This window comes from Bufo gargarizans, chromosome 4 (assembly GCF_014858855.1).
Source record: "Bufo gargarizans isolate SCDJY-AF-19 chromosome 4, ASM1485885v1, whole genome shotgun sequence".
Classification (NCBI taxonomy): domain Eukaryota; kingdom Metazoa; phylum Chordata; class Amphibia; order Anura; family Bufonidae; genus Bufo; species Bufo gargarizans.
In genome coordinates, this window is record NC_058083.1 from 64,875,585 (window position 1) to 64,894,282 (window position 18,698).

At 44.0% G+C, this 18,698-nt stretch overlaps 2 protein-coding genes across 3 annotated transcripts in view; one reads left to right on the forward strand and one right to left on the reverse strand.

Moving 5' to 3' along the window:
* Positions 1 to 18,698, forward strand: part of LOC122933829 (gastrula zinc finger protein XlCGF26.1-like) — a 700,524-nt gene that overhangs the window by 424,719 nt on the left and 257,107 nt on the right. The window lies entirely within an intron of this gene.
* LOC122933881 overlaps positions 10,391 to 18,698 on the reverse strand; it is a 59,275-nt gene continuing 50,967 nt past the window's right edge. The window contains exons 8-10 of the mRNA XM_044288980.1: positions 11,301 to 11,379; positions 11,112 to 11,203; positions 10,391 to 10,616 (exon numbers count right to left, since the gene is read on the reverse strand). Coding sequence (XP_044144915.1) covers positions 10,482 to 10,616; positions 11,112 to 11,203; positions 11,301 to 11,379 — 306 coding nt within the window. The 3' untranslated portion in view covers positions 10,391 to 10,481. The remainder of the gene's footprint in view (positions 10,617 to 11,111; positions 11,204 to 11,300; positions 11,380 to 18,698) is intronic.

Here is an 18,698-nt window from a genome sequence, read left to right on the forward strand (position 1 = left end):
ACCATCACCACCTCCTCAGGCAGAGAGCTCCATAGTCTCACTGCTCTTACCGTAAAGAATCCTCTTCTATGTTTGTGTACAAACCTTCTTTCCTCCAGACGCAGAGGATGTCCCCTCGTCACAGTCACAGTCCTGGGGATAAATAGATGATGGGAGTGATCTCTGTACTGACCCCTGATATATTTATACATATTAATTAGATCTCCCCTCAGTCGTCTTTTTTCTAAAGTGAATAACCCTAATTTTGATCATCTTTCAGGGTACTGTAGTTGCCCCATTCCAGTTATTACTTTAGTTGCCCTCCTCTGGACCCTCTCCAGCTCTGCTATGTCTGCTTTGTTCACTGGAGCCCAGAACTGTACACAGTACTCCATGTGTGGTCTGACTAATGATTTGTAAAGTGGTAGGACTATGTTCTCATCACGGGAATCTATGCCCCTTCTGATGAAACCCATTATCTTATTGGCCTTGGCAGCAGCTGCCTGACACTGGTTTTTGCAGCTTAGTTTGCTGTTTATTAAAATTCCTAGATCCTTTTCCATGTCAGTGTTACCGAGTGTTTTACTATTTAGTATGTACGGGTGACTTGCATTATTCCTTCCCATGTGCATAACTTTACATTTGTCAGTGTTAAACCTCATCTGCCACTTCTCTGCCCAAGCCTCCAATCTATCCAGATCCCTCTGTAGTAGTATACTGTCCTCTGTAGTATATATACAGTATACTGTCCTCTGTAGTATATATATATACAGTATACTGTCCTCTGTAGTATATATACAGTATACTGTCCTCTGTAGTATATATATATACAGTATACTGTCCTCTGTAGTATATATACAGTATACTGTCCTCTGTAGTATATATACAGTATAATGTCCTCATCAGTGTTAATTACTTTACACAGTTTAGTGTCATCTGCGAAAATTGATACTTTACTATGCAAGCCTTCTACAAGATCATTAATAAATATATTGAAGAGAATAGGGCCCAATACTGACCCCTGAGGTACTCCACTAGTGACAGTGACCCAATCTGAGTATTTACCATTAATAACCACCCTCTGTTTTCTATCATTGAGCCAGTTACTTACCCACTTACAGACGTTTTCTCCCAGTCCCAGCATTCTCATTTTATATACTAACCTTTTATGTGGTACAGTGTCAAATGCTTCGGAGAAGTCCAGATACACGACATCCATTGATTCGCCGCTGTCAAGTCTAGAACTTACCTCCTCATAGAAACTGATTAAATTAGTCTGACATGACCGATCCCTCACGAAGCCATGCTGATATGGCGTTATTTGCTTATTTCCGTTGAGATGCTCTAAGATAGCATCTCTCAGAAAACCTTCAAACAGTTTACCCACAACAGATGTTAAACTTACCGGCCTATAGTTTCCAGGCTCTGTTTTTGGCCCCTTTTTGAATATTGGCACCACATTTGCCATGCGCCAATCTTGTGGGACATTCCCTGTCAGTATAGAGTCTGCAAATATCAGAAATAAGGGTCTGGCTATGACATTACTTAATTCCCTTAGGATACGGGGGTGTATGCCATCCGGTCCTGGCGATTTGTCTATTTTAATCTTTTTAAGTCGCTGTTGTACTTCTTCCTGGGTCAGACAGGACACTTTTAATGGGGAATTTATTTCAACATTCGGCATGTCATCTGACAGTTTATTTTCCTCAGTGAATACATTGGAGAAAAAAATATTTAACAGCTTTGCTTTCTCCTCGTCGCTCTCTGCGACTTCCCCCTCATTACTCTTTAACGGGCCGACACCTTCAGATTAATACTTTTTAACATTTATATAATTGAAGAACATTTTAGGGTTAGTTTTACTCTCTTTGGCAATTAATCTCTCGGTCTCTAGTTTGGCCGCTTTTATTTGTTTTTTACATGTTCTATTTTTTTCCTTATAGTATTTCAGTGCTTCCGTGCTCCCCTCCTGTTTTAGTGATTTATATGCTTTCTTTTTGTCATTTATTGCTTTCTTTACAGTTCTGTTTATCCACATTGGTTTCTTTTTGTTCCTTAACCTTTTATTCCCATACGGTTTGTACCTCTCACAATGAGATTTTAGGATGCTTTTAAAGATATCCCATTTTGTGGCTGTATTTTTATTTGTGAGGACTTTATCCCATTTAGTTAGGCCTATGGCCTCTCTTAGTTGGCTAAATTTAGCTTTTTTGAAGTTTGGTATTTTTGCTCCTCCCTGTAGAAACGCTCTTTTGAATGATAATTGGAAGGTTATTACTTTGTGGTCACTGTTTCCCAGGTGTCCCCCAACCTGCACGTCTGTTGTTCTGTCAGGCCTATTGGTTAATACTAAGTCCAGAATGGCCGTCCCTCTAGTCGGGTCCTGAACCAGTTGGGAGAGGTAATTGTCTTTGGTTATTGCCAAGAACCTGTTTCCTTTATGAGATATAGAAGTTTCAGTTTCCCAGTCTATATCTGGGTAGTTGAAGTCCCCCATAATAACCACCTCATTATGATTTGCTGCCTCGTCTATCTCGTTTAGTAGTAGATTTTCTGTGGACTCTTCCTAGAGAGGAAGCGGTGGTGAAAGGGGACCTCCTTCTCCATACTCAGCCTATGGGACCTGGTGCACAGCATAACGTCCATGACGTACAGTGACATTCACACTGGCAATGTTTTGTGGTGGGGACACTGCACTTGGACAGATAAAACTTCAGTTAGTCCTCACGCACATGTCCGTATTGCAGTCCGCAGACCATGTATCCGCAGAGACACATTCTATAATATGCATAACGGACACACGGATGCGGACGGCACATCAAGGACATCCGTGTGCTGTCTGTTTTTTTGCGGACCTATAGAAATGAATAGGTCTGTGTGCAATCTGTAAAAAATGCAGATCAGACACAGATACAGAATACAGTGGTGTGCATGAGGCCACGTAGTTCACCAAACACGGGTATAACAAAAACATTTACACAGAAGGAGAAGAAAAAAAGAATTTTATTTTGAAAATCTATGATCATTACAAAGTTCTACATAATGTACAGAGCAGGATGATGGGAGATGATTGTGCGGCTGTGTCAGGAACGGACCATGTGAAATCCCTGCTCTGTGGATAGTAACACAATTACATTGTTCTCATCCAGGACCTCTGGCCTCTCGTTGTTCATAACCCTGTGAGGTGTCAACTTATCTTAGGGGTGTGTGGACTGCGTTTGATGTGATTTATGCTAAATTTGCACCCTTGTGGTCGAGGCCGTCACGTGTTGGGACGGTGCAAACATCACAGATTGCTGTCCAGAGAAAACTTCAGGGCAAGACTACATTGTCGTTTATCCATTAACATCTAGGAGACAACTTCTGGTACAACCTGCTATAGATAGAAGAATCAAACACCATCAAGCCACCATTATACACAAGAAACCTGTATTCCAGGCAGAGAAGGACGTGGTAGATCTGGAAATGTTTTGTGTAACTAATTATTATAATTTGGAGTAAGTTGTTGTTACTATACCCATCACTGTTGGATTTCTATACTGTATTAATAAGGATCAAATATCGACATGTCTACATGTGACATAAAACTCTACATGGAGAGTCCTTCTGGATTGTGCTATGGTGTGGGTGGACATATGAATACAGTTAGAAGAAGCGAGGCTCATGGGGACAATTCATCTTCACTGATCTGACAGTAAACAAGGCTCTTCTTCTCTTCCTCATATCCACAATACCTTTCCTCCAGGAGAACTGGGTGTTTGAGAGATGCATATCCCCCATTATGGACATGGATATAACTGCAATACAGATTGATTTTCTTGACATATAATACTATTTGATGCATCTATGTGAATGTCTTCATGTCTAGAAATATATATTTTCTCTGTAAAACATTTCCCACATACTGAACATGAATATGGCTACTCCCCTGTGTGAATTCTCTGATGCTCAAGTTTGGTTTTTGTAGCAAAGCTCTTACAACATTCTAAATATTTATACGGCTTCTCTCTTGTGTGATATTTCAGATGTCTAACAAGAGCTGATTTATGTGTAAAACATTTCCTACATTCTGAACATGAAAATGGTTTCTCTCCTGTGTGAATTCTCTCATGTTCAACAAGTTTTGATTTACTTATACAACATTTTTCACATTCTGGACATGCAAATCGCTTTTCCCTTGTGTGAATTTTCTTATGTTTAGTAAGATCTGATTTACATTTAAAGCAGTTCCCACATATTGAACATGAAAATGGTTTCTCTCCTGTGTGAATTCTCTCATGTCTTATGAGATGAGATTTTTTGGGAAACATTTTCAAACACATTGAGCATGTAAATAGATTCTCTCCTGTGTGAATTCTTCTGTGGACATTAAGACTTGATCTTTGTTTAAACTGTTTTCCACATTCCCCACAATGAAACCATTTTTCCAATTTCTGCCTGGTACTTGTGGCAGCAATATGTGATTGGTCAGGGGCAGGTTCCTCATGATTAGGAGGATTATATGATAGATTTTCTCCTGAAGAGCGATGCCCGATAACTTCATCTTCTTCTTTATAATCTAGTGATAACATGACGTTTTTCTCACAGCTCTTACTGGAATTTTCTGTTAGGATTAAAATTAAATTATGTGTTAGGAGGAGGTTAGGAGAGGAGTTTTTTTTACTTTTGGAAATTGGAGATTTATGAATTTAACTTTTGGTTAAAAATGGAATTTGATTTATCAACTGCTATAATTTACCTAATGCACACTTTTTTCCAGAATTCTAGATGAAAAAGCTAAAAACGGAATTGGTCTGATCTATGGCCGTCATTGGAAAAGCTAGCTCTATGCACAGTGGGTGCCAGCATTGCAATGCAGCTGACCATTGGCTGCAATAACTGTGTTCTGAACTAATAGTGACAACGGTATCTAAGAGGTTAGACAGAGGGAAGGGGGTTCTTACTGTCCTCCAATCAGACCCTTGCAAGGAAACTATGACAGCCTGCGGCAGGGCTTAATCGGGAACTAGTAAAAATCCCATAGATTGCAGTAGTATACTAAAGCAGTCTAAAGTATGAGCAATCAAATGAAGGCATGTTCAAGTCCCTGAAGAGGACAAAAGTTTAATTTAAAAAGGTGTTTAAAATATTTTAAAAAAAATCCACAATATTTAAAAATTTAAATCACCTCTTTTCCCAATTTTACATATAAAACAATAAAAAATATAATCATCACAGCGTCTGAAAATGTCTGAACTATTAAAATATAAAAATATTCATATTCATGAGCAGTGAACACTGTAATAAAAAAAATAGACTGGATGATTTACTGTTTGTTTTTTTTTTCCTTTCTCCTAGCTCTCCCAACAGCACGGAATATAAAGTTATTGAAAAGTCATATGTCTCTTAAAATAGACCCAATAAAAACTACAGCTCGTCCTGCAAAAAACAAGCCCTCACACAGCTGTGTAGATGGAAACAAAAACATTAGGGGTGTCAGAATATGGCAATACAAAGAAAACAATTATTCAAAGGTTTTTAATCTATTTAAAGCGGTAAAACATAAAAACTAATCAAAAGCACAATTGTGGGGTTTTCAATTTCATCCTACAGAGAATTTCTCCATTCTTCAATATAAAATATGGCAAATAAATAGTATTTTAAACTGAACACGTTTCACTTTGAACATTTTGTATAAAATTGGCTTTTATGAGAATGAGAAATTGACCAGTTAGAAAATATAGGACCCATGGAGTAAATGGGCTACAATGGTCAATGAAAATGCTTGAGTTTTTGATGCAGTTGTTTGAGTCAATTTCAGAAGTGGATCCAGCAGGAAGGAGAAGTAGACGTCCTTCCTTTTTATTTCATATTCCTATGGAGCTGATAACTATAGACCAGCAGCATAATCAAGACTCCTGACAAATTGGCCCCTAAAAGACCATTGCTAGGGCTTGTGTCACGAGTGTGGGAGGACGGGACTCCACACTGAACACAGGAGGGAAGGGGAACATTAACTGGGCCTGGAAACTAGGGAAGGAACAGGTCACCTCCTAGACAAACGAAATAACAATAACTTTTACAAAGACAGGTGCACTCTGCAGACTTACTAAACCCTCATACTGATGTAAATTTGAGAGATTAGCCAACATATCCTACTGTGGAGGACATGTCTGAGCCCGAGCACCGCGCCAAGGTTTCTCAAGTAGCTCGGTACCTAACGCTAAACCTACCTGTGCAGTATGGGCAATACCAGGAGCCAGTGGCGAATTACAGGAGCACAAGGTCCGACTCAGAGCAAACTCCCAGTTACCTCTGGCATGCAGCCATGCTTACAATGGGAACAGCAAGAGAGCTCTGAGCCCCACCCAAGACTGGCTGGTATAGCCCAGGCCTCACATGTGCACCAGAATGTTGCCTGTAGATGGAAATAAAGGCACATTCAGACTAGGAGTTTTTACACCTTTTTATATGTAAACTACAAATTGGAGTGGTGATGAAAAGCAGGAAGTGCTCAACCCCATATGCAGTGGTGCATCTATACCGGGGGGCACATCCTGCACTTGTGACTCGCGGCTAATGGCAATCCCCAGCAAAAATGCATACAATGGAGGATGCCCACAGTGGACCACAAGTACCACAATAGATATCCTACACAGGATAGCAAATGTGTGGATGTGATAAACAATCAAACAAAATAACAATAACTTATACAAAGACAGGTGCACTCTGCAGACTTACTAAACCCTCATACTGATGTTAAAATTTAGAGATTAGCCAACATATCCTACTGTGGAGGACTATGGAGGCACTGCATCAAGGTTTCTCAAGTAGCTCGGGTGAGTTGGCCCTTACGCTCCTGTAATTCGCCCACCGGCTCCTGGTATTGCCCATATGGCACAGGTATGTGCGTGTTAGGTCCCGAGCTACTTGAGAAACCTTGGCGCGGTGCTCGGGCTCAGACATGTCCTCCACAGTAGGATATGTTGGCTAATCTCTCAATTTTAACATCAATATGAGGGTTTAGTACGACCGTAGAGTGCACCTGTCTTTGTATAGGTTATTGTTATTTTGTTTGATTGCTTATCACATCCACACATTTGCTATCCTGTGTAGGATATCTATTGTGGTACTTGTGGTCAGCTGCGGGCATCCTCCATTGTATGCATTTTTGTTGGGGATTGCCATTAACAGTGGACCACAAGTGCAGGATCTAGCCCCCCCCCCCCCCCCCCCCCCCGGTATAGATGCACCACTGCATATATGATTGAGCACTTCCTGCATTTCATCACCACGCCAATTTGTAGTTTACACCTCCTAGACAACCCTATTCCGGGCCCTGACAAAATATCAATACGATTAGACCTTGAAGGTAGGAATATTTATAAGCAGTATACCTAGGCCCTGAATTCCCTATAAGGCCCTGGAATAAGTATAGGACCAGAGACAACCCATTCCTCCCCAGATGGATGAATGGCAGTCTCTGTCTTAGGCCCAGATACAACAATAGGGAATAAAACAAATACAAACAAACGCGACACTTAACTTCTGTAGAGATGGAAGAACAGGAACACCAGAGAGGATCTCACACCAGCTCAGCCAAACCCAAATGAAGCTATCAACCGCATAGTCAGAAGGGAGGGGTGAGTCACCACCAGACATCTGAGAAGCTCGGACAGACGTCCTTCAGAACCTCCTCCTTGAGGTTCCTTTTGTTTTGCTTTCATTTTCTCATCTCGTTAGCCTCTCGCAGCTGTCATGTAGTTGCACTGATTGCATCCCTTTAAATCCCTCCCCATACTGCATCACTTTGCGGTTTATATTACTTCCTGGAGTGTGTGCATGCTGATCCTACTTCTGAGTCTTCTACTGATAAGTTTTGTTAGTTCATTTGTGTTTTCCTGTTTGCTGGATCCCAGGTGACCCTGACTCCCTCCGTATCTAGTGTAGGGAGCCGGTGATCGTGTCCCCTCACTATTATAGGGTGTTCAGGTGTTATACAGTCGAGGTACGAGGATATGCGATGATCTACCATTGGGATTTTCGCATAGGCTGAGCAGTCAGGGAGAGAGCCAGGTCTGATGCAGGGCTCTCCCTTTTGTTCCTTAGTTTTGGATTCAGTCAGTCGGATCTTCATTTTGTGTCTTCTAGTTTCCTGTACACCTTCCGTGACAGTGAGACTATAAAGGGTAGAAGTGATGACCACTGAGCAACAGCTGAGAAAAGGGAAGTGGTCATTAACCCTATCAACACTGAATCAAGATAAATCAAGGACGCTGTTAGATTTCTCCACGCTCAGCCAATCTCCTTGATTTCCTGACATCAGTCACCTGAGGGACCGTGACAGCTTGTCTGTCTTCCCTTTAGTGTAAACAGAAGACAGAGGGGCGGTCCTCACACTACATGCCTGCATTAGGCTTCAGAGTGAGGAGGCGTGTCTCAGTAATCCAATCTGATTGGCTGGCAGCAAGCTGCTGGCTACAGTGTGTATGTGAAGAAAGGGAAGGCAGTTTTGGCCTCAGAGAACTGGAAGAGGAGCCATCTTGAGGAAAAAGCGCAAGGAAAACAGTGGTATGTGAAGAAACTAAAGCTTGGTTGATGCATAATACTGCAGCAGAAGTAACATATGCAAATATATATATTTTTTTTTTATGAAAACATGACAGTTACACTTTAAGGCCCCCATACACATTAGCACATTGAACAGCAAAGACCAACGAGTTTGGGAAACAGTTACCGAATGTGTATGGCTGCCTTAAAACCAAGGTGGTCCCGGCCATTAGTGCAGATGTTTATCAAAGACTAGCATTTCCAGGTTTTTGTAATTTTTAGACTTCCAGCTGTATGTGTTCCGGCTCTCTGTTTTTCTTCTATGGTCTTCCAGTGCCCATCTGTAAACATCTGGATGGATGGGGTCACATGTGCGACTGCAGCCAGTTACTGGTCTCAGTGGAGACACTGTGTCACTTCAGGTCAAGTTGCCGCTGAGGCCAGTTTTAGGCTACAGTGGCCACATGACCCCATCCATAAGTTTACAGATGACGACCGAAGGACGGCAGAAGAAAGCCAGGGAACCGGAGCAGAGCAGCAGAGAGCAGGCGAATAGGATCGTTTCAACAGGTACATCTGGCTAAACATCTGGTTTTTTGTTTTTGTTTTGTTTATTCAGGTAAGTGCATGTTGTGGCATAGTTAGGTTCAGCATCTGGTAGTTGGGGAAGTATGTTTTATACACTGTTCTAGTTTTAGGTTATATACCTAATTGTTTAGGGCTTTACATACCTAACATTGTATCCGCACAGAGCCCGACAATTGTTTTTTTTATAGGTCTACACAATGCGGCACTCTTTGTCTGCACATTTTTGGTGTCTATACAGGTCTCACCGTTTTTATATATCTGTGCACAGCTCACTATTTTGTGTATACATGGCTTGCAATCTTTTTTTTTTTTACTATACATAGCTGCCAATCAGTTATCCTCCTCGTCCAGTGATACTCGCCCCCCCTCCCCCTTGGAGAAACCCCAGGATCACCACAGTTCCACAAGCTCATCCCCACCCTCGCGACACAAATGACTCCATAAGTACATAGGCAGCCCGGGGATCAAGTCTGATGCAGCAGGGCGCAGTGAAATGGGATTTTACCACCAACCTAAAGTACAGTGTGCCACAAAAAATAGTCCACATGAAATGACACAAAGGGCTCTGAATCATCGGCGTCCTTATGGGCACTTTACACGAGTGAGTTTTCCGTCCAGATGCGATGTGTGTAACGAACGCGTAGCATCCGGACTGAATCCTGACCACTCATTTCATGGTTCTGTGCTCGAGCATTGTTTTTCATTTAAAAATCGCAGCATGTTCTGTATTGTGCGTTCTCCCCACAGCTCTGGCTCCAAAGGAGTGAATGGAGCTTGCGTGAAAAACTGAAGCATCAGCAGATTGTTAGTCCTCAGTTTTAATTCACACTTGTGAAAACAGCCTGCAAACCGGACGGAAAAAACGCTGCACGCACTGAACGCAATTGCAGAGAAAACTGACTGATCCTGCCTGTAAGGCTACGTCTACACGACGACATTTGTCGCGCGACATCTCAAATGGATTTTCTGCGACTGTTGCGTTGCAGTCGCAGCATGTTGCATGTTGCAGTGCGACACCATAGACTGCCATTATAAAAATTGTCGCGCGACATTAGTGCAACAAAATGTCGCGCAACAAATGTCGTTGTGTAGACATAGCCTAAACCAGGGGTGGCCAACCTGAGGCTCTCCAGCTGTTGCAAAACTACAACTCCCAGCATGCCAAGACTGCCTACAGCTAGCAGCCTACAGCAGGGCATGGTGGGAGTTGTAGTTTTACAACAGCTGGAGAGCCGCAGGTTGGCCATGCCTGGCCTAAACCATCAGTTTTTCCCTTAACAGATCCTGACACAATTCGTATCGCTTGTGTGAAAGAGGCCCAAGGGGTTACTGGAGCTCTAAGGTGGAGCCTCACCTGAAGAAACCTCCCAATTCCCTTCCTCCATTCATGATTCCATACCTGTGGTCACATGGACTGGAATGTCCTCCTCCACCTCACTCTTACACGGGGGATCGCCCATCATCCGCTCTTCTTCATCCTCCACTTTAATATCAGTCACATCTTCCCCCTGATTTGTCATCTGTAACAATTCAGGACAATACAGCAGACAGGTGGAAAATCTAACAGATCCACATAAGAGACCCCCACCATCTATGACCCCTCTATGGCTGCAGGACCCCCCTATATAGATGTGTATAGGGCTCAGCTCCATCTACCTGATGGTTCTCTGGGAGCTTCTCCTCTGGACAGTCCTGGGAATACAGAGGACGGGGACATCTCTCGGGGGGATTTCTTTCTCTGAGTGCATCTGTAGAAAACACACAGGGACAGGAGAGATTATTACATGTGATGATGAGATGATGGGAGTTGTATCTATGTGAACGTCAAAATAGACATGATGTTTCCTCTCCTTACACTGATGATCGCCCCATAAATCCGTCTTCACTTCTGCTTCTTCCATAACCTCAACCTTAATAACAATCAGATTTTCATCCTAAACAAGAACAAAATGTCAAATGATCTTTGGTTCCATCACTTTCTGGTCAGATTCTGGGGAGACTTCAGCTCCATCTACCTGATGGTTCTCTGGAAGCTTCTCCTCTGGACAGTCCTGGGAATACAGAGGACGGGGACATCTCTCAGGGGGATTTCTTTCTATGAGTCCATCTGTAGGAAACACACAGGGACAGGAGAGATTACTACATGTGATGATGAGATGATGGGAGTATTATCGAGGTGACCCATGACAGCCCCCCTTGCTTACACTGCTGATCGCCCCATAAATCCGTCTCCTCTTCTGCTTCATCTTTAACCTCAACCTTCATATCAATCAGATTTTCATCCTTAACAAGAAAAATTTAAAACAATCTTTGGTTTAATCCCTTTCTGGTCAGATTCTGGGGAGACTTCAGCTCCATCTACCTGATGGTTCTCTGGGAGCTTCTCCTCTGGACAGTCCTGGGAATACAGAGGAGAGGGACATCTCTCGGGGGCATTTCTCCTGCTGGAGTCAGTATCTATAGGAGATAACACAGTGACAGGAGAGATTATTACATATTATGATGGGAGTAGTATCCAGGTGACCCTCAAATATACATGATAGTTTCCCCCCCCCCCCCCCCCCCCTCCTTACACTGCAGATCCGTCTCCTCTTCTGGTTTAACTTTAACCACAACCTTAATATCAATCAGATTTTTATCCTAAACAAGAAGAAAATGTAAAATGATCTTTGGTCTAATCCCTTTCTGGTCAGATTCGGTGGAGACTTCAGCTCCATCTACCTGATGGTTCTCTGAGAGCTTCTCCTCTGGACACTCCTGGGAATACAGAGGACGGGGACATCTCTCTGGTGGATTTCTCCTCCTGGATCCATCTGTGGAGACACAAGCACACAGTGACTGAATACATGGCCTCCTGTAGATCTGCCTATAGATCAAACTCTTCTCTCAGCTCCTTCACTTCTAGGTTTAGTTATTGGGGCCTAAATAACAATGTTCTGCTCCTCACCAACTTTCTACCAAACCACAAAATAATCCAGTCACCCCACATAGAAATCCCACTACTAGGACCCTCCCAGATCATGAGAACAGGGGTCCTGTGTCCTCACATGGATGAAGCGGTGGCTGTACATGTCTGCTGCTCCAGTCACGGTCAGTGGAAATGCAGGAGATATCTGTGAGAACATCGGTTATATCCAAAAGGAGGACACGGGACCCTCGTTCTCATGATCAGAGGGGTCTCAGTGGTCACATATTTATCCAGTGAAAATGGATATCGTCATTTTCTAACTTCCATAACTGGTTTACGTTTCTGGAGCTGGACGAGGGCTCATTTTCTGTGGGGTGAGCTGTCAGTTTGATTGACACCATTTTGGGCACATAGGAGTTTGTTGGTCATACTTTATTCCAATATTTTGGGGGAGAACAGGATTTCTTACAGTATTCACTAGGGTTGTTGCGGGTATCGAAATTTCGATACCCAATCGATACTTTTGTCCCGGTATCGATACGATACCGGGATTTCCATTTTTTCGATACTGGCCTGCGTTACTGCGCAGTCTAGTATCACAGGACATGAGCGCGCTGCTGTCGGCGCTCATGTTCTCTCAGCAGCACAGGGGAGAAGGAAGCAGTCTCTCCCTCCCCCATGTGCCGCTGCTGCTGCCACCAATGAACGGAGGAGGGGCGGGCGCACTGCACCACCAATGATGGGACTTTTCCTGGGTCCAGACTTAGTTAAATAAGAGGCTACACAGAGCGGCGCCCAGAGATGTCCCAGCACTTACTATTATTCCTGGGCGCTGCTCCGATCGCCCGCTGTGGCCCCCATTACTGTCTCCTGCTCCATATGCTAATTACTACTATAGGAGCAATGGGGAGGAGACATCATCTTCTCTCCTGGTCGTTCCTTCTCCCTGGCTGTAGCGCTGTCCAATCGCAGCACAGGGAGAAGGAACGCCCACTAGAGAAGCTGATGTCTCCTCCCCATTGCTCCGATAGTAATTAGCATATGGAGCAGGAGACAGTAATGGGGCACGGCGGGCGAACGGAGCGGCGCCCAGGATAATACTAAGTGCTGGGACATCTCTGGGCGCCGCTCTGTGTAGCCTAATACTTAACTAAGTCTGGACCTACAGTACAGACCAAAAGTTTGGACACACCTTCTCATTCAAAGAGTTTTCTTTATTTTCATGACTATGACAATTGTAGATTCACACTGAAGGCATCAAAACTATGAATTAACACATGTGGAATTATATACATAACAAAAAAGTGTGAAACAACTGAAAATATGTCATATTCTAGGTTCTTCAAAGTAGCCACCTTTTGCTTTGATTACTGCTTTGCACACTCTTGGCATTCTCTTGATGAGCTTCAAGAGGTAGTCACCTGAAATGGTCTTCACTTCACAGGTGTGCCCTGTCAGGTTTAATAAGTGGGATTTCTTACATTATAAATGGGGTTGGGACCATCAGTTGCGTTGTGGAGAAGTCAGGTGGATACACAGCTGATAGTCCTACTGAATAGACTGTTAGAATTTGTATTATGGCAAGAAAAAAGCAGCTAAGTAAAGAAAAACGAGTGGCCATCATTACTTTAAGAAATGAAGGTCAGTCAGTCAGCCGAAAAATTGGGAAAACTTTGAAAGTAATGGCTATTTGAACATGAAGGAGAGTGGTGGGGTGCTGCGCCAGATGACCTGGCCTCCACAGTCACCGGACCTGAACCCAATCGAGATGGTTTGGGGTAAGCTGGACCCCAGAGTGAAGGCAAAAGGGCCAACAAGTGCTAAGCATCTCTGGGAACTCCTTCAAGACTGTTAGAAGACCATTTCAGGTGACTACCTGTTGAAGCTCATCAAGAGAATGCCAAGAGTGTGCAAAGCAGTAATCAAAGCAAAAGGTGGCTACTTTGAAGAACCTAGAATATGACATATTTTCAGTTGTTTCACACTTTTTTGTTATGTATATAATTCCACATGTGTTAATTCATAGTTTTGATGCCTTCAGTGTGAATCTACAATTTTCATAGTCATGAAAATAAAGAAAACTCTTTGAATGAGAAGCTGTGTCCAAACTTTTGGTCTGTACTGTATATAAGGTGGTCTTTAACACATAATACAAGAGGCGGGTACTGGCAGCAGAATCGCATAGCCGGCACCCTGCCTCTGACAGGGAGCTGCGATCAGCGGCGTTAACCCCTCAGGTGCGGCACCTGAGGGGTTAACAGCCGCTAATCTGCTGCCAGTACCCGCCTCCTGTATTAAGGGTTAATTATCATTGGTGGCGCAGTGCGCCCCCCCCAGTATTAAAATCATTGGTGGCAGTGGCCACAGGGTCCCCTCCCCTTCTCATTGGTGGCAGTGGCCACAGGGTCCCCTCCCCTTCTCATTGGTGGAAGTGGCCACAGGGTCCCCTCCCCTTCTCATTGGTGGAAGTGGCCACAGGGTCCCCTCCCCTTCTCATTGGTGGAAGTGGCCACAGGGTCCCCTCCCCTTCACATTGGTGGAAGTGGCCACAGGGTCCCCTCCCCTTCACATTGGTGGCAGTGGCGACAGAGTCCCCTCACCTTCTCTCATTGGTGGCAGTTTCTGATCGGAGCCCCAGCAGTGTAATCCTGGGGCTCCAATCAGTTACCATGGCAGCCAGGACGCTACTGAAGCCCCGGCTGCCATATTCCGCTCCCTGCTGCTGTGTGCACAAAGCACAGGGAAGAAAGGACGGTGTGAGCTCCTATTCAATAGATCTCTATCAGGGTGAATAGGACAAGGTATGAAAAGATCCCAGGATCTGGCCCCTAAGGGGAGAAATAGTTATTAAGAAAAAAAAGTAAAAAAAAAACATATTTATTAAGTTTAAATCACCTACTTTCCCAATTTCACATATAAAATATATAAACAATAAATAAATAAACATATCGCCACGTCAATAAAGTCCAAACTATTAAAATATATTTTAAAAAAATCTATGCGGTGAACGCCGGAACAGAAAAAAAATAAAGTATAAAACTGCGCGATTCACCATTTTTTTTAATAATGCGGAATGCACGTGGCTTTTTTTGTTTATTTTTTCGTGTGGTACCGAATGGTATCGAGTATCGCAATACTTTTTTATGGTATCGAAATCGAATCAAAAATTTGGTATCGCAACAACTCTAGTATTCACTGCACATGATTAACAAGGTGGTATTTAAATATTTCCATCATTTTTGAACACGACCGTACAGACTACGTTGATTTATTTAAGATAAATAGGAAAATATATTTTTTTTCCATTTTTTAATTTATTAAAAATGATTTATTATTTTATCATTTATTAATATTTTGAAAAGATTTATTTTCCTTTAGTCCTCTATGAGCTGGACCTGCAATCATACTGACTCCAGAGGCAGGGTATAACAGAAGAGACAAGATGGCGGGCCTTCATTATGTCTCAGGATGCCATTACCACCGACCAGCGCCCGAATGGAACGATCAGGGGATAAAGGAAGCCCCCATGTCTGCCCAGCTGCAGTGGATGTTACTGACCACAACATCTTTTGTTGGGTGTCATCTCTGTATCACAACTCCTGACCCCGCTCCCTACATTCCCTCCTGACCAGTGACGTTCATGTACCTCATTGGTCATTAATGGGTTAAGTCTCCGTTATCCTCAGATGACTCCCATCCTCCGGCTTCTTACAGGAGAGGTCGGATCATTTATAACCAGAGCAGACTGTGCTCCGCTGCTGATTACAGAGAGGAATAACCCCGGCCGGTCTGATGGCCTCCACCGCTATATCCATCCCCTGCTGCAGAACATCCACATTCACATACAGTTGCAAGAAAAAGTATGTGAACCCTTTGGAATGATATGGATTTCTGCACAAATTGGTCATAAAATGTGATCTGATCTTCATCTAAGTCACAACAATTGACAATCACAGGAACTAATAACACACAAAGAGTTAAATGTTACCATGTTTTTATTGAACGCACCATGTAAACATTCACAGTGCAGGTGGAAAAAGTATGTGAACCCCTAGACTAATGACATCTCCAAGAGCTAATTAGAGTGAGGTGTCAGCCAACTGGAGTCCAACCAATGAGATGAGATTGGAGGTGGTGGTTACAGCTGCCCTGGCCTATAAAAAACACACACCAGTTCTGGGTTTGCTTTTCACAAGAAGCATTGCCTGATGTGACTGATGCCTCGCACAAAAGAGCTCTCAGAAGACCTACGATTAAGAATTGTTGACTTGCATAAAGCTGGAAAGGGTTATAAAAGTATCTCCAAAAGCCTTGCTGGTCATCAGTCCACGGTAAGACAAATTGTCTATAAATGGAGAAAGTTCAGCACTGCTGCTACTCTCCCTAGGAGTGGCCGTCCTGTAAAGATGACTGCAAGAGCACAGCGCAGACTGCTCAATGAGGTGAAGAAGAATCCTAGAGTGTCAGCTAAAGACTTACAGAAGCCTCTGGCATATGCTAACATCCCTGTTTGCGAATCTACGATATGTAAAACACTAAACAAGAATAGATTTCATGGGAGGACACCACAGAGGAAGCCACTGCTGTCCAAAAAAAAACATTGCTGCACGTTTACAGTTTGCACAAGAGCATCTGGATGTTCCACAGCAGTACTAGCAAAATATTCTGTGGACAGATGGAACCAAAGTTGAGTTGTTTGGAAGAGACACACAACACTATGTGTGGAGATAAAGAGGCACAGCACACCAACCTCAAAACCTCATCCCAACTGTGAAGTATGGTGGTGGGGGCATCATGGTTTGGGGCTGCTTTGCTGCATCAGGGCCTGGACGGATTGCTATCATCGAAGGAAAAATGAATTTCCAAGTTTATCAAGACATTTTGCAGGAGAACTTCAGGCCATCTGTCCACCAGCTGAAGCTCAACAGAAGATGGGTGTTGCAACAGGACAACGACCCAAAGCATAGAAGTAAATCAACAACAGAACGGCTTAAACAGGAGAAAATCCGCCTTCTGGAGTGGCCCAGTCAGAGTCCTGACCTCAACCCGATTAAGATGCTGTGGCATGACCTCAAGAAAGCGATTCACACCAGACACCAGACATCCCAAGGATATTGCTGAACTGAAACAGTTCTGTAAGGAGGAATGGTCAAGAATTACTCCTGACCGTTGTGCACGTCTGATCTGCAACTACAGGAAACGTTTGGTTGAAGTTATTGCTGCCAAAGGAGGTTCAACCAGTTATTAAATCCAAAGGTTCACATACTTTTTCTTGCAATTGAATATGGGACGGATTTCAGGAGCGGAAACCTCTAAAACAAACCTGCCATGTGTGAACACACCCTAATGCAGCAGTACAGTAAAGCGAGGAACGTGTGCGTGGAGCTCAGGCATCGGCCGCTGACCAGGGACGTCTGTCACCCCCTCAGGCTGCCCGATTCATCTGCACCCCCCATGTCCCCCCACTCCTATGTATCCAGGAGAAGATCCTCACAGTAAGAGAAAGCAGAGCCCATGACATATTGTGGAGCCTCCGCAGCTAGAACACTCCGGGCCGTACATCTACTGCTAGAAGACACATGTCCGCTCTGACAGGACCACAGACTGGAGGAGGAGAGAGAAGAGCCCGGTGATCCAACCTTCTCCTCCGGTCACACATAGCACCTTGTGTCTTCTCTGCTTGTGGAGTGACTAGAGGATCCCAGACATGAAGGGAGGAGAACTACTGGAATAAGGATGTGTTCACACCACGTCTGAGCCTTCCATCAGAGGTAGATATCAGGAGGGTTTCCTAACGTAGATCTCTGATAGAAGGAGGTGACGTCTCCCCTGTACAGTCCTATCATTCTATATAGTCACACAGGGGCAGACGTCACCCATAAGCCCCATGTATACGGCACGGCGCAGGTTCTCCTGCAGGGTCCTCTGTATAGACTAATGTCATCTACTGTACCGGCCGATGGAGGCCAAGAGGACACTATATCTGTCAGGAGGATGAAGCCTATGGAGAAGTGTGATGTATATGGGAAATGTAGGCTCTAACGTGATGTGACCGGAGAATAACATGTGGAGCTCCTACATTACATGTCATTACACGCGTGTACACACTGCACATGACCGGCTTGAGGCTCTAACACGGCCTCTTCTCACCTCGTCTCTTCTTACCTGGTGATGTCAGAGGCCGGGGAGCCTCCATCATGGCCTCCTTGTACAGATCCTTGTGTCCTTCTACATACTCCCACTCCTCCATGGAGAAATAGACCGCCACATCCTGACACCTTACAGGAACCTGACAACACAATGACACCATCATCACCCAGACCCCTCCAGTGCTGTTACTGGAGAATTTCCCAGCAATCCCAGCAGTGTCACCTCTCCAGTCAGTAGCTCCATCATCTTGTGGGTGAGTTCTAGGATCTTCTGCTCATGTATCAGGGGGGGAGGCTCAGTGATGGGGGTCCTGCTCCACCCTCCTGACTCATGGATGATGGGAGTCCCCCCCGATGTCTTCTTCACTATGGTGTAATCCTGTGGATGGAGAGAGACATTTAGGGAAATAAATTCCTTCCTGACTCCAGATCTACACTCAGAATCCCTCCCTGGGTCATGGCCCCATCTCCAGTAATCTAGTCACTAGAAAAAGGAATATTATTACCCTCCAGACCCCCAGGCCCCTTCTGGACTCTTCTAGAGA